General features: G+C 39.5%; 1 protein-coding gene across 1 annotated transcript in view; it reads left to right on the top strand.

The window, feature by feature from the left end:
• The first annotated feature begins 4,224 nt into the window (after positions 1-4,224).
• LOC127639901 (nitric oxide synthase, brain-like) overlaps positions 4,225-16,075 on the top strand; it is a 62,950-nt gene continuing 51,099 nt past the window's right edge. The window contains exons 1-2 of the mRNA XM_052122232.1: positions 4,225-4,892; positions 14,914-15,040. Coding sequence (XP_051978192.1) covers positions 4,225-4,892; positions 14,914-15,040 — 795 coding nt within the window. The remainder of the gene's footprint in view (positions 4,893-14,913; positions 15,041-16,075) is intronic.

Here is a 16,075-nt window from a genome sequence, read left to right as displayed (position 1 = left end):
CTTGATTGTATCTGTTGTTTGAATGCAAACATGCCAAAAATTGTGTTGTATAGGTGCAAAAGTGATCAATATCAAGCAAGTGCTGTCTGCAGCTTATAATGCTGCAGACAAACCCAAACCAAAGTCTAACAGAAAATTTGGGGATTTCTGAAATGAGAAAAATTACTTTTTATTTTATGTAGGACTATGAATTCGTTTTTACCATTGAAGACATCACCAAAGACTTTTGGGGTCAATTTTGACTCAGCTCACTTGATTTATTTCCATTAAAAGATTGTATTTATACATTAGAGCTGTTTAAATATTTTACACAGCATGGACTTCATTGTTCATTGTTCATTGTTAATATGTGCCTTAGCACTTACCAAATAAGCAATATCTAGTGATCACAAAATGTTTCAGAATCTTTATTAAACAATTACATTTCCCACAATATACATTATTATTTGTTGATTTCATGCATGTTACTGGATTTAACTCTCATGTTTCCCTTCTCAACCATAAATCGATTATCTTTGCAATCTGGGTGGATTTTGGTTTTACTTTTATTTAATTTGATGTGTGTGTGCACAATCTGCATGTTTAACTGATATGCATACATGTGCACTGATCAACATAACGTCTGAAATTAAAGATGAAGTACAAATAATATTGTGCAAATATTAATTCCCACAGATGCCAGTGCTGTGATGTTGCAAAACCCACCCATTGAGGGAGGCAGGCTGAGCGATCGGGTGGGACGGATGACAGAATGACAGCAATGCGCGCGGCGGAATAAATGCTCGCGCATCAGAACGGCAGGAGCGCAGAGCGGCTTCTCACTGCACGCGCTGCTTGTTGATATAGCGGCTCACGCAGACATGCCACGCACCTTTTGAGTGGAACTTCAAGAGACAACTCAGAATCTTCCATCGGAATATTGGCAGGGGGATAAGCACACTTTTTGAGACAGTATTTGTACAATTTGAAAGTGGAAAGGTAAGTTGCATTGCTTTATTTATTTATATATCTGTTTTGTTTACTTCACAAAGTATGCAAAATAATTTCTTTGCACGTGCTTTGTGAAATGCATAGATACGATGACGCTTTGCGAGTTCAACGTGCTGTAAGGGCTTGCATGTGCTGTCTCTAGCTCACGAGCAACTGGTGTGTCTTGCTGAACACTGAAGAAGCTGCATACATGCTGATGTGCATCAAGAATGCAGGTCAATGCTTATGATACCCCCTGGACAGTGCACACCTTTAGTTTAAAAGAATGAATATTTATCGGCTATAATTGATTGCGTGTATTTGTGTAGGCTGATTTTGAGCAGTGACCCTGTTTCTAACGCTCTCTAACAACACAAGACAAGACAGCAAGGGATTTTAAGGCAATTCACACAAGTTTGAGGCATGCACCTTTAGTTTAACAGTAAGAAATCTATGAAAAAAAAAACCAATAGTTTAAAAGCAAAACGCCCCCAAAAGAGCAGATCACCAGCTATATCATCATTGTAGCTATAACAGATGTGATTTAGGCATCCTTGTTTTATTGATATAGAATTAATTTTATGAACTATAAAGCTACATTTTTGTTACATTCTACTGACTATCTTTTATAAGTTAAAGTTAGGATGACATCAAAGCTTGTTACCTGTCCAGGATCATCTAATCATCCTATATTTAGTGTGCATTTCTGCAGTTGACAAATGCATAAATGTGTCACCCACTTTGAAATAAGTCAATACATTCAATTTGATATCAGTTTTGTTAATTATAAAGAATTTGTATCAGCGAAATGGAATTTCGTCAGCTTTTTAAAACTTGTTAATGTGCAGCATCGTGAAGTATATATATAATATGGGGAAGCATGTTATTATGATGATATGAGAGGAACTGTTTGTTCTGTTTGGATGAATATGTGATTAGCAAACCAGTCTAAAATGTTATAAATCAGTAAACCATGCAGTTGTTATCTTTAAAATAATTTGAATTATTTTGACCCTTAAAAATGATGTTTATTGGTGAGAATTAGTTAGGTTGAGCCAGTAATTTTTAACATTTGACTTGAATAAAACCAGTTAATTTAGATGTCTCCACAGCTGCATGCCTCTAATGCCGAAATATAACGTGTTCCTTAGAGAGTTTAGATATGTATCATGCTTAGTGGATGTTTTCCGCAATGAGAAAATTGCAATCAATGACTTTATCAGTGCAAGTTTGTCATACATTAATTTTGTTATGCACCTACAGATGTTATGCTAACAATGTTCTATGCAGTTCTTTAAAAATCCAATGTGTCATGCGCTTATACACAATAAGTTAATAGATCATGCAGTTAAGCTGCCTTGCTATTTAAAGTAGTTAGTACCTTTGCCTATTTATCATTGCATAACAGTCTTTGCAGTTGTAATGTCTCACTCCAGGATTCTGAAGCTGAATTAGCAATGCCGCTTTTTGACTGAATTGGACAATTATTGTTCACATGAGGCCATATGCGTTTTGTGCTGCCAAGAAAGGCAAGAGGCAGGAGGGCTCTAAAATATAGAGTGTTTCTTTAGATGATAATTTTGTTAAGACTATGCAAGATGATGCACATGCTGGAATGCTTTGGGTTTGTCAGCAGAAAGGATGGAGTCAATTGAAGTCTACGTCCACAGCTTGTACAGTGATGTGAGTCACCACTCAATCGCTGAAATTATTACAAAATATATATTGAACTGAACGACTTCCTACTCTACATATCATTTCTGGCATTCAGAATTTAGAGTTGTGCTCATAGGTTTGCATACCTCTTTCAGAGTCTGTTAGATGTTTGAATTTTGTTTTTAAATTAAGGAGACATCATACATTTTTTTTAGGTATTTCCCTGAAGAAGCTGCATAGGCAGGGGCAAAAATGTCATAAAAATGTTGGGGGGGACAATAAACATAACAATTCTCAAGAGCAATTTTTGAAGGGGACACCAAGTTTTTTTTTTGTTGTTGCCCCGTTTGCATTTGTATTATTTTATTTCTTAAACAATTATTTTAAGAATATATCATTATATTATTTACAATACACATATTTTAATGATATTTTAGAGGGGACAACCCTCAGAGGGGGGGCTGACCCCCTGCGATTTCCGCCTATGTGCATAGGAGATATTTTAAGTGTATTCAAGACAAAATAAGAACTTAAATTACACTATTTATCCTGTTCTCAAGTTTACATGTACCCTTGTTTCCTAAAGATCAGTGACTGTTTGCTGCATTTTGGGATAGTTGTGTATGAGACCCTCAACTGTCCTAATTTGTAAAGCTGGATCTTAACATCGAGCCACTGGAGGAGATAAGATGAGTGGATAGCTTAATATTGAGTAACTTATTGAATAACTATGGAAATAGTTCAGACTGAAGCCAAAACATAGTCTACCCAAGTACTTGAATGCTTCTAGTATCGTAAGCAATATTTAATGCGTTGTTGCACAATTTATAACACAACGCAGGTACGCGTTGCATTCTTACTATTGCCAGAAGGGGCGGTATTGCGGACGTAATTGTGAATATCCACTTCTAAGTTGAGTTTTCTCTTTCAAGCCAACTACTTTCATGGTGAAGCAACTCTTTGAAAAGAATAGTGCTGAGCAAGTCAGTTAAAATCAATTATTATTGCAAGTTCCCTGAATAACAACACATCCAGTTTCATGGCACATACTTTTGAAAGTAACTCTATCGCCCCCTTGAGTAGTGAAGTGTGTTACCACCACAATAACGCAAGAGCGCACGTCAGTATATTTAACAGTGCCGCGCGTTGGCCAAATGCAAAGTTTGTCAGTATCAGATCATCTGTAGTGCCGCTTGGTCAATCAGATTAGAGGGCTAGAATGAACTGTTGTTTAATATATAAATAAATAAAATATTAATACAAATAAATTATGATCCCTCTCATTTAGAAAAAAAATTATTTGGCAGATCTGCAAGGGGTGTGAAAACTTATGAGCAGAAGTGTACACTAAACCAGTTCTTGTCTATGAAATGTTACTCATTTCATTCAGACATAGTTGCAAGTAATTGAGTTTGACTGTTTCCCTTAAATGTCACAGGATGGCATTATTATAATGACGAAAATGATTTTCGGTTACTTGTCTTGCAATTGTGCTTTTGAGATGTCTTTGCCTGCCTTGCTTAGCGCCTTTGACATGTCACCTTTTCTTTGTCACGTTCAACTCAATTACAGATCAGCAGTGAGACACTGTAAGTCACAATGCAGGATTCTGAGCCCAGCGTGTTTCAGCTACAGCCAAACATCATCTCAGTACGGCTCTTAAAAAGAAAAATTGGTGGCCTGGGCTTTCTGGTCAAGCAACGTGTGTGCAAACCACCCGTCATTGTATCTGACCTCATACGGGGAGGAGCCGCAGAGGAATGCGGGTTGGTCCAGGTTGGCGACATCGTCCTGGCCGTGAACAACAAACCGCTGGTGGACCTGAGCTATGAACGGGCGCTTGAGACCCTAAAGAACTTGTCGCCTGAAAGTTATGCTGTCCTCATACTCCGTGGACCTGAGGGCTTCACCACTCACCTGGAGACCACGCTTAGCGGAGATGGCAAACCCAGAACGGTCCGCATCACCAGGCCGGTCAACCCAGCGTCAAGCAACATGACCAAAGATCTCAGGGCTATAGAGAACCTGTCCTCTACTTCCACGCCTAGGAAGGAACCCAGAGAGAACAAACCTCTGATTCCTCTGCTCGCCCAGGAGTCTCTGCTTCGAGAAGGAGGCCATTCGCTCCTTAACGGGGTGGAGGAGAACAACGACCTGCTGAAAGAGATTGAGCCAGTGCTGAAACTGATCAAGAATAGCAAGAAAGACATCAATGGAGAAGGGCAGACAGTTGTGGAGAGGAAGGATGCAGAGGTGCAAGTGGAGAGGTGAGTGATATCAGCTTATGGGTCGATGACAAAAATATATTAAATGCAATTCACACAGAACAGAACTGCCAACACTTTACAATAAGGTTGTAGCTATTTGATAACATTAGTTAACATGAACAAACAATAAACATAACTTTTACTGCACTTATTAATCTTGGTTAATGCTTGGTTTGTTAATACTAATACATTTTTAATTAGAAGTTGTTTACATTAGTTAATGCATTTTGAACTTGCATTGACTAACAATCAATGCGAGTCCAAAATGCATTAACATTGATCAATTGTGGTGGTTTTTCTGTTTTTTTAAATACATTTTTTATTTACTTTTTTATATATAAATTAAAACTGGTAAATGGTCTGCACTTATAGAGTGCCTTTTTAACCTTAGTGGCATTCAAAGCACTTTACACACTCTGGGTGTCTCATTCACCCAATTCACACACACATTCACACACCAATGACGGCAGAGCTGCCATGCAAGGTGCTAGCCTGCCATTGGGAGCAACTTGGGGTTCAGTGTTTTTCCCAAGGACACTTCAGCATGTGGAGTCGCTTGGGCCAGAAATCTAACCACCAACCCTGCGATTAGTGGACAACCCGCTCTACCACCTGAGCCACAGCCGCCACACAAGATTTAAGTTAAACCAGATTAAAGGAATGTTCCGGGTTCAATACAAGTTTTTGTGGCATAATATTGATTACTACAAACATTTATTTAGACTTATTCCTCCTTTTCATTAAAAAAAGCAAAAATCGAGGTTACAGTGAGGCACTTACATAAAAGTGAATGGGGCCAATTTTTGGAGGGTTTAAACACAGAAATGTGAAGCTAATAATTTTATAAAAACACCTACATTAATTGTTCCGTAAAAAATTATTTGAACTGTAAAGTTATCTAAATTATAATTAGTCATTTAATTATAATTTATAATACAGTCATTTTAAGGTTTGTTGACATTATATTGTCATGGTAACAAAGTTATAAAATTGGCTATAACTTTAGACATAACTTTAGTGATTTTATCAAACTAAAATTATGTTTAAATGTATATCATTTATGCCTATACTTTTGATAAAGTGTGTATTTTAATGTTCAAAAATGGCCTCAATTCACATCCATTGTAAGTGACTCACTGTAACCTCGATTAAAATTTATTTTTGTGGAAATAGACATAATGCCACTAATGCTTTTCAATTGAACTCAATTTCTTTTGAACTTGTACCATTCCTTTAATAAAACCCCGCTAGTTTTATAGTTGGCAACAGCGATAGCAGTATCATTCAAATGGTAAAAAATAAATGGCTGTGCGCAAAACCACGGCGTGGTCAATAAACGAGGTGCAGACGTTCCTCTCATTAGTAGCTGAGGAGATGATCCAACGAAAGCTGTAGAGGCGGCGCAGCTATGATGATCAGCCTATAATCCCACCCACATTGAGGCTGCATTAAACTGCAGTGGAAAAGCAAGCTCAAAAAAGTGAAGCGAGCAGAGCCGAGTCGAGTCGAACCGTAACGTGCAGTGGAAAAGTGCCAATAGACACTCACTAGAATACAAGAATTCAGCAATGCCCTGGCAACCATTAAAAAAACTTTAACATCATCATGGTGACTTTTGCACCAACTACAAGACATACTCATGCCTGGAGTTCACAGTAATATTCTGAATACAGTAGTTTACTAGGAAAACAAACTTTAACATTCTACACCTGACACATGATAAACCAGGCTAGCATTTGAGAAACAGTGCCACAAGATTGTCATTTCTCCTGTATGATCTTATTATCTAGTACCTGTTGTGGGTTCAATTATGGGTTGTGGGTCTAATCATAGGATCTGCAGATGGCAATCTGATTTGGGTATTGTAAAGGGAACAATGGAAAGGAGGAGGTGAGAACCAACTTGACAATATAAATAATAGTTTAATGAAGAAATAAACCAAAAACACACAAACATAAACACAGAGCAGCTGCATGTCATTCTCTCTCTCTCTCTGGAACCGTCGTCACCGTCCGCCTTTATCCCTCGTGCGCCCCCATCAGGCTGATTGGCCCGGCCCGGCCCGGCCCCGCCCTCCTCCGCTCTACAGGTATTTTACTAAAAATAATCCCTTGCCTGAAAGCATCAACTTGAACATTGTACTCATCAAATTCCCCAGGATATGATTCATAACATTCCAGGAAACCACTAACCTCAAGAGCTAAACAATCTTTCTGATATGTGTGCAAATAGGTTATGAATGCATTGTCCTTTTTTTTTTTTTTATTATTCAGCACTGACATTTAAGAAGCAGGGATGAGCCCACTAACCTGATTTTCTAACATGCACTTCTGCAAGAAACATCACGTACCTGTATTCCCAGAAAGGTCTTGTTTAAAAGTTCCAAGTGGTAGAGTATGAGTAATGAGGTACACTACAGCCAATTACATGAGCACTATGACATTTATGAAGCACAAAACAATTACAAATTCCAAAACAATTATTTCCTTAGCGTAAAGATCATAATATTAGATCGCTCCTAATATAATCAGTGAAGCCGTTCAATAAAGCTGTCTGCGTGACCTGTGAAGGATTTCTTTTTTAATTATAAAAATGTTTTTTTGACTCTTTCTTCTGCGCTTGATTCTATAGAACTTCAGCTACTCTGAGAACTTAGCAGTTTAATACTCCAGACATTGTTGACTTGTGTGACAAATTGTTTGTTATGTTCCTCATTTGTAAGTCGTTTTGGATAAAAGCATCTGCTAAATGACTAAATGTAATTTAGTGAATTACTAGAGCAGCTTCATTAATTGGAGCAATCAATGTATCTGAGCTCTACCTCTTAAACTTACAAATAGTTGGCATACATTTTGTTTGTGTGCTACAGTTGTTAGTACTGCACGTATCCAGTCGTCTCGCTTCACTGCAGCATTTCATGCGTCCATTTGTGGTTGCTTTTTCTGAGTTCTAAACACTTTAATTTCCATTAGTTCCAGGAATCCAGACATCATCCAGCCACCGAAAAACATGATCCACATTTTAATAATACCATTTTATTACAATTGTGTTGATTGTCACTAGTCACTATCAATTAGCACTTCCTGCTGTTGTTTTGAATGAATTTGACAACAAGCCGGAAATTTTCAAGGGAAGTCACTTCCTTAAACTGATGTATAGTCCTTGAAATGGTCTACACAAAAATGTACAACCTTTACTCCCAAAGAGAAAAATTAATGAACCAACAATGTTATTCAGAATGACAATCAGAATGAGCTGTATTGCCAAGTATGCTTACACACACAAGGAATTTGTCATGGTGACAGAAGCTTCCAGTGCAAAGAGAATACCAAAAATATACATATACGACATACACAAGCAAACATTTGAAATATACATATAAACATATAGACGTAAACAGTGAAATAAGAATACAAATAAGATACAACAGATAAATATTTAGAGGAAACTACAGTAGGGCAATAATAATATTGTCCAAATATGTTATATTATATGTTATATACAGATATACAGTTATGTGCAATGTGATTTAATGTATTGTGCAGAAGAGGTAGGATATGTCAAATAAATATAAATTGAATATAAATATGAATGAATAGTTGAATGTGCACATGATTGTATTGCCACAATGGAGAGTAATGGGGGCAGTTCATGAGGTGAATGGCCTGAGGGAAGAAACTGTTCTTGTGCCTGATGGTTCTTGTGGTTAGTGCTCTGTAGCGCCGGCCAGAGGGCAACAGTTCAAAAAAGTAATGTGCTGGGTGAATGGAGTCCAAATCGACTTTGGAGGTTTACAATTCTTGGAGGGTGGGAAGATGAGAACCAATAATCCGATCAGCAGTCCAGACTATCCTGTGAAATCTTCTGATTTCTGAATTGATAGCTGAACCAAATCAGACAGTTATAGAAGTGCAGAGGACAGACTCAATGACTGCTGAGTAGAACTGGATCAGCAGCACCGGTACCAGCTTGAACCTAATCAGGTGGCAAAGGAAGTACAACCTCTGCTGGGCCTTTTTCACAATCAATGTGGGTCTCCCACTTCAGGTCCTGTGAGATGGTAGTGCCCAGGAACCTGAATGACTCCACTGCTGCCACAGTGTTGTTTAGAATGGTGAGCGGGGTCGATGCTGAGGTGTTCCTCCTAAAGTCCACTATCAGCTTCACTGTTTTGAGCATTTTCAGCTCCAGGTTGTTTTGACTGCACCAGTGAGTCAACTGTTTAACCTCCCTTCTGTAAGCTGACTTGTCATCATCTTGGATGAAGCCAATGACAGTAGTGTCATCTGCAAACTTCAGGAGCTTGACCGAGGGGTCCTTGGCAGTGCAGTCGTTTGTGTACAGGGAGAAGAGAAGTGGGGACCGCACACATCCTTGGGGGGGCACCAGTGCTGATTGTGCATGTGCTGGAAGTGAATTTCCCCAGTCTAATTAACTGCGGCCTATCTGTCAGAAAGCTGGTGATCCACTGGCAGATAGAGGTGGGAACCGAGAGCTGGGTTAATTTATTCCATATTTGAGCAGGGATGATGTTGTTGAAAGCCAAACTGAAGTCCACAAATAGGATCCTTGCATAATCCCTGGTCTGTCTAGATGTTGAAGTAAGTAATGCAGTCCCAAATTGACTGCATAATCCACCGACCTGTAGGCAAACTGCAGGGGTCCAGTGATGTCTTTCAGGTGGGCCAACACCAGTCTCTCAAATGACTTCATGTCCGCAGACGTCAGAGCGACAGATCTGTAGTCTTTAATCCTGCAGTCTTGGGTTTCTTTGGGACAGGGATGATGGTGGAGTGTTTGAATATAGTGTTGAAGATCTGTGTGAAGATGGGGGCCAGCTGGTCAACCCAGGCTTTTAGACAAGTGGGTGGAACATCATTTGGGCCCTGTGCTTTCCTTGTCTTCTGCTTAAGGAATACCCAGCACACATCCTCTTCACAGATCTTAAGTGCAGGTTGAGTAGCAAGAGGGGAAGAAGGGGGTTGCAGGAGGCATTGGTGTTTGTGTGAATTTAATGTCAGAGTGTGAGGGTGTGAGACTGGGCTTTTCAAATCTACAGTAAAACACATTCAGTTCGTCAGCAAGTTGTAGATTCCCTACAGTGTTGGGGGATGGTGTCTTGTAGATGGTAATGTCTTTCAGGCCACTCCACACTGATGCAGGGTTGTTAGCTGAAATCTTGTTTTCCAGCTTTTCAGAGTAGCTTATTTTAGCTGCTCTAATCTCCTTTGTCAGTGTGTTTTTGGCCTGATTATACATGCCTGATTTTAGCTGTAAACCATGGTTTTTCATTGGTGTATGTTAAATAATGCCCTCACAGAAACTGATATATGATGTCACAGTATCTGTGAGCTCGTTCAGGTCGGTGGCTGCAGCTTCAAAAAATCTCCAATCAGTGCAGTCAAAACAGGCTTGTGGTTCCAGTTCTGCTTCACTGGTCCATCTCTTTACAGTCTTAAATACAGGTTTTGTTGATTTGAGTTTCTACCTGTAGGTTGGAAGAAGATGAACCAGACAGTGATCTGAGAGTCCCAGTGCTGCTCTAGGGACAGAGCGATATGCATCCTTTAATGTTGTGTATCAGTGATCCAGAATATTTCTGTCTCTGGTTGGGCATGTAATGTGCTGTTTGTATTTGGGCAGTTCACGTATTAGGTTTCCTTTGTTAAAATCCCCAAGAATAATAATTAGTGAGTCTCTGTGTTGTTGCTCCGTGTCTGTAATGTGTGAAGGCTTACAGTTGAGGAAGAGCACTTCTAAATTAATGCATCACATCTTCTTCAATGCTGTTACATCTGTATACCATCTTACATTGATGTAAAAGCATGTTCCACCACCTCTCATTTTCCCCGATAACTCCACGATGCAACTCCGCTCTGAACAGCTGAAAGCCCGGCAGAAGTAATGTGCTGTCCAGATTGTTTTCACATTAGGATTCCATGAAGCACAGATCACATCTGAAAGTGAAAGTTAAAGTGAAGATTTAGAGTAAAAAATGGGCTTAAATATTGTCCTGTTTCTCACCCAGACCTATTATATCACCTTTGAAGACATGGATTTAAAGACTGGAGTCATGCGGTTTACTTTTATGTTTCCTTTATGTGATTTTTTTGAAAGATAAAAAGGTCTGATCACCATTCACATGCTATTTTTCTAAAAATCTTTGTTTGTGTTCTGCTGAAGAAAGAAAGTCATTATACATCTGGGATGGCATGAGGGTGAGAAAATGATGAGAGAATTTTCATTTTTGGTGTATGTAACACAGTTAAAGGATGGGCAAGGAGGAGGCGAGAACCGGCTTGTCAAAATAAATGATAATTTAATTAAACTCAAACCAAAAGCACAAACATAAACACACATGACGGACATGCCCGTAATTCTCTCTCTCTTGAACCATCGTCACCGGCCACCTTTATCCCTCGCGCACCTCATCAGGCCGATTGGGGACCGGGCACGCGATATTCCACCGGCATGATGTACACCCCCCCATCCCTGGGGGGGTGTATCTTGCATCCCACGTGGTCATCCCCGCCTTCCTCGCCCTGGGAGGAGACAGGAGGGGAAAAAACAACAACAAAATAGGCGAGGGTAAAGGCCAACACGGTGCGAAAGGGAGAGAGAGAGAGAGAGAAAAGCTCACTCACCGGTTCTCTGATGTACCGTCGCGTGGTCCTCGAATACTCCTCCACACTCAGGCGGACGACAGCCGCTCCAACCCCGTGCGAACCGGAGTCAAACCTTCGACCCCCAGCGGGCAGAACGCCCCTCCGCTTTTCTGGCAGCAAATGGGGACACTCCTCCGCCCCTGGCAGCGGCTCTACCGCTCCGGGTGGTCGGAGAGTTTCTTCCCTCCTCCCCTCGCGGACGGCGGTCTCTCTCGACCCCTCCGCGTCTCTGGGGATGGCAGGGCACTCCTCCGCCCCCGGCAGCGGTTCCCTCGCTCCAGGCGGTCGGTGTATCCAGTCCCCACTTGCCCCGCGGACGGCGGCCGTTCCCCGTATCCGGGCGGTCAGGCAGCGGCGCTCCCCTGGGTGGACGGCAGTGTCGAGGACTCTGCAACGGGCATCCCTCCTCCTTCCTGGCTTTCGGCACCAATGTAACACAGTTAAAGGATGGGCAAGGAGGAGGCGAGAACCGGCTTGTCAACATAAATCATATTTAATGAAAACTTAAACCAAAAGCACAAACATAAACACACATGACGGACATGCCCGTAATTCTCTCTCTCTCGAACCATCGTCACCGTCCGCCTCATCAGGCCGATTGGGGACCGGGCGTGCGATATTCCGACCCGGCCCCTCCCCCCTCCGCTCCACAGGGTACTATCCCTTTAACCTAACCAAAAAATCGTACCCTTATCCAAACCCTAAACCTAAATCAAAGGAAAATAATTTTTGTGTAACACAGAAAAAAGAAAACACTGGCATTTGCATGTTTTTGCCATCTCGTACAAATTATTACAAGTTGTCACGAGACTGTGTTGAACAATTAATGAAACAGCAAAAATGTACAAGGTAAAATGCAAAAATACCAAGCCATTGTTTTGGCCAACAGACTTTATAATTAATCAACTGTATAAAATTGCATCATTTTAAACACACAATGACAACCTATGAATTTACTTATAAAAGTAAATTACAAATAGCTCTGAGAATGGTCGGTTTTCGGAGTGCACATTATTTTTGATGAGTGATTTTCTATGTGTGTATTTGGTGAGCCGTCATCAAATAACAAGTCGATATCACAGTGTATTTATTCCATTCTCTCTGTGAGATTATTCTTGCATTGAATGCTCATTTCATTCTTTAGTGAATGGGAAGAACTAACAGGCAGTGCGAGAGTGTGAAGCTTCCAGCACCACTGAAGATAACATGCATAATGATATACGTGAATATCATTGTCATTTTGTGATCACCCACAGACAGATTTCACATGCTCTAATTAATTCTATCCTAATATAAATGTTATAGTGTCCCAGACAAACCAGTATAATAACCAGTATTCAGTGTAGGGTAGTAACAAATTACATGTAATCTGGATTACTTTATGAATATCAAGTACTTGTAATTGGATGAAAATAAATTTTAAAATACTTGTAATTGGACTAAAGTTACTTTTTATGGATTACATGTTGATTAGGCAACGGCAGTAAATTGTTCATAATTGATTGATCACCGTAATTTTTCTCTTTTTAAAATCATTGACATGTTTCATTCTAAACCAGCCTGCCTATGATATACGTTCAGTAACGCTTTACGTGTTTTTAGAAGAGAGGGGGAGGGGGAGTGTTGTGAAATTGTACACAGACCTGAAAATCATCAAATCATCCAACAAAATGCCCAAATACACATCATTTCATATTCATAATGTAAACCAATTGCATTAGCGTCATACAAGTTAGTTTTGTGAATTGCATTAGTACTCAGCTTCAAAAATGGGAATTAATGCACTTGACTCCAAGCAGTTGCCAATCAGCACTCATTTGATTTACATTTATTTAAAATGTAAAATATTTGGCAGTTTAGGTCTATAAAAAAGGCTTTTAAATGCAATGATAATGGCTAAAATTACCCCAATTTGAAATGCCCAATTCCCAATGCGCTTTTAAGTCCTCGTGGCCGTGTAGTGACCTGATCTGGGTGGCGGTGGACAAATCCCAGCTGCCTCCGCATCTGTGACCATCAACCCAAACATCTTATCATGTGGCTTGTTGAGCGCATTGCCACGGAGACATAGCACATGTGGAGGCTTCACACCATCCACCGCAGCATCCATGTTCAACTCAACACACTCCCCACCAAGAATGAACCACATTATACCGACTACGAGGAGGTTACCCCATGTGACTCTACCCTCCCTAGCAACCGGGCCAATTTGGTTGCTTAGCAGACCTGGCTGGATTCACTCAGCACGCCCTGGATTCGAACTTGCGACTCCAGTAGTGGTCGCCAGCATCTTTACAACTGAGCTACCCAGGCCCCCGCAAAAGGCTCTGTAATAGTTGTCTCTGCACATTGACCGGAGATCAATTTTTCTATATGAGAAAACATAGATGGCTGTTTACCATTCAAAACAAATCATGCTTTTCTCACTCTTCTCACATTTGTGGTAAAAGTGTTACTATCATGCTCATCATGCAATTGCAAATGAAAAAAGTGTCATGTTCTGAAAGTGTTTGTGGACATTTTAATGTTCATTATACATCTGATAGATTGATTTATATTTTCAATGCATTCAGTATATGTGCATTGGATAAATGAGTTACAGTGCAGTAGATTACTATATTTTTTCTCCTTGATGTTTGTGTGTGTTTTAAACGGGGATTGAAGCTATTTATAATTTTATTTGATTTTGTGTTTTAGGTTTGGTGGTGATTCTTTAATGCTTTGATAAAAATGTCATTACACATTGGTATCCTTGACACACGAACCTTTAGAATAAATTCAGGGTTAAATACAATTTAAGCTCCATTGATGGCATCTGTGGCATGATGTTGATTACCACTGAAAATATTTTCGAGTCGTCGCTCAGTTTGTAAAATCAAAGTTAAAAAAGTGTCAAAAATGGAAGTCTATGGAGGTAAAGTACCTGAGTGAACAAGATAAAGTTAATCTGCTGTGCAATGTCCCAAATTTAAAGGGTGATTTAGACAACTTTACTGATAAAATTCTAAACTTTACAGAATACTTCATGAAAGTGTTTCAATTAAAATATGAGCATCACATTTCTCTGGTCTGGTCTGGCCCCAAAGACTTTCATTGTAAATACATTAATATAAACACATAGTTTTTGTTGTTGTTACAAACTGAGGGCAAAGGTGAATTTACTTTCTGGAGTAATAAACACGTGCTGTTGATAGAGTTTAAGTCTTCCTTTCTTGAATGGAATTGTTCTTTAATGTACAAGAGGAAACAAATGCATTAAAAGGTTAACTTTTAGAAGGAACGTTTTTTGAGTGGGTGTCTTTACTGTACCTGAAAGCTTGTATTCTGAACTGTGCTGAACTGTTTGTGATTTTCAGAGACCTTGGTGTGGGAAATGGACAGAACGACCAGCTGGCGTTGGGTAACGACAGAGTGTTTGATGACCTCTGGAGAAAGGATAACATGCCTACGGTGCTTAACAACCCTTACTCTGAGAGTGACAAGGTAATGTATGGGGTAAATGGCTTACAAGTGTCTTTAAAGGACTGCGAGTGAGTCAGTAGTCTATCATCATTTGTTTTCCAGTTTAAAAGGTGCAAGTTTAGAAATATTGGAGCTGCATTTACTGTATACCGTATATAGCCTAATATTCTCGACAGTGAGCTCAAATGCTCAAGATGTCTGTCTTGCAGTCTTAAAGGGATAGTTAACCCAAAAATTAAAATTCAAACATTTACTTATCCTCATGCCAACCCAGATGTGTATGAATTTCATTCTGCTCTGCAGGTCCACACAATGAAATTGAATGGGTACCAGAATTTTGACGCTCCAAAAAGCACATTAAGGAAGCATGAAAGTAATCCATACGACTCCAAAAGTTAAATCCATGTGTACAAAAGCAATAAGATAGGTGTTGGTGAGAAACAGATCAATATTTAAGTCTTTTTTCTTTTTTTTGCTATAAATTCTCCTCCCTGCCCAGTAAGTGGCGATATGCATGAGGAAAGGGAATCGGCAAAAACAAGAATGTGAACGTAATTTTGGAACTTCAAAATGTTGTTACCCATTCAATTGCATTGTGAGGACCTACAGAGCTAAGATATTCTTCTAAAAATCTTTGTTTGCGTTAAGCATAAGACAGAAAGTCATACACATCTGTGATGGAATGAGGGTGAGTAAATGATAAGAGAATTAAAATTTTTGTGTAAACTTAACAGTTCAGATGCAATTACATAATATTATTTAAACATAAAGGTACCAATTATAATCAAATTGCCTGATGTTGTAGGAGAACCATAAAGGATAAGTAAAAAAATTTTAAATCTCAGTTGCAACACAAAAATAGCAATAAATATTCTTAGAAAAAAATTCTAATATGCTAATCTTAAGAACCTACAGTATAATCAAAAATGTATAGCTCATTCACAGAGGCTCTCGTGTTTACGTGAGAACTTGCGTCATGCAGCACTAAAAAGTTCTCGAGTCTCAATAACTTACTGTAACAAGATAAAAGGGAAAGGAGGAGGCGAGAACCGGCTT

This window comes from Xyrauchen texanus, chromosome 4 (genome assembly GCF_025860055.1).
Source record: "Xyrauchen texanus isolate HMW12.3.18 chromosome 4, RBS_HiC_50CHRs, whole genome shotgun sequence".
In the NCBI taxonomy this organism is placed as follows: Eukaryota; Metazoa; Chordata; class Actinopteri; order Cypriniformes; family Catostomidae; genus Xyrauchen; species Xyrauchen texanus.
Note: the sequence above shows the minus strand (reverse complement) of the source record. Positions and strands in the feature narration are given on the sequence as shown.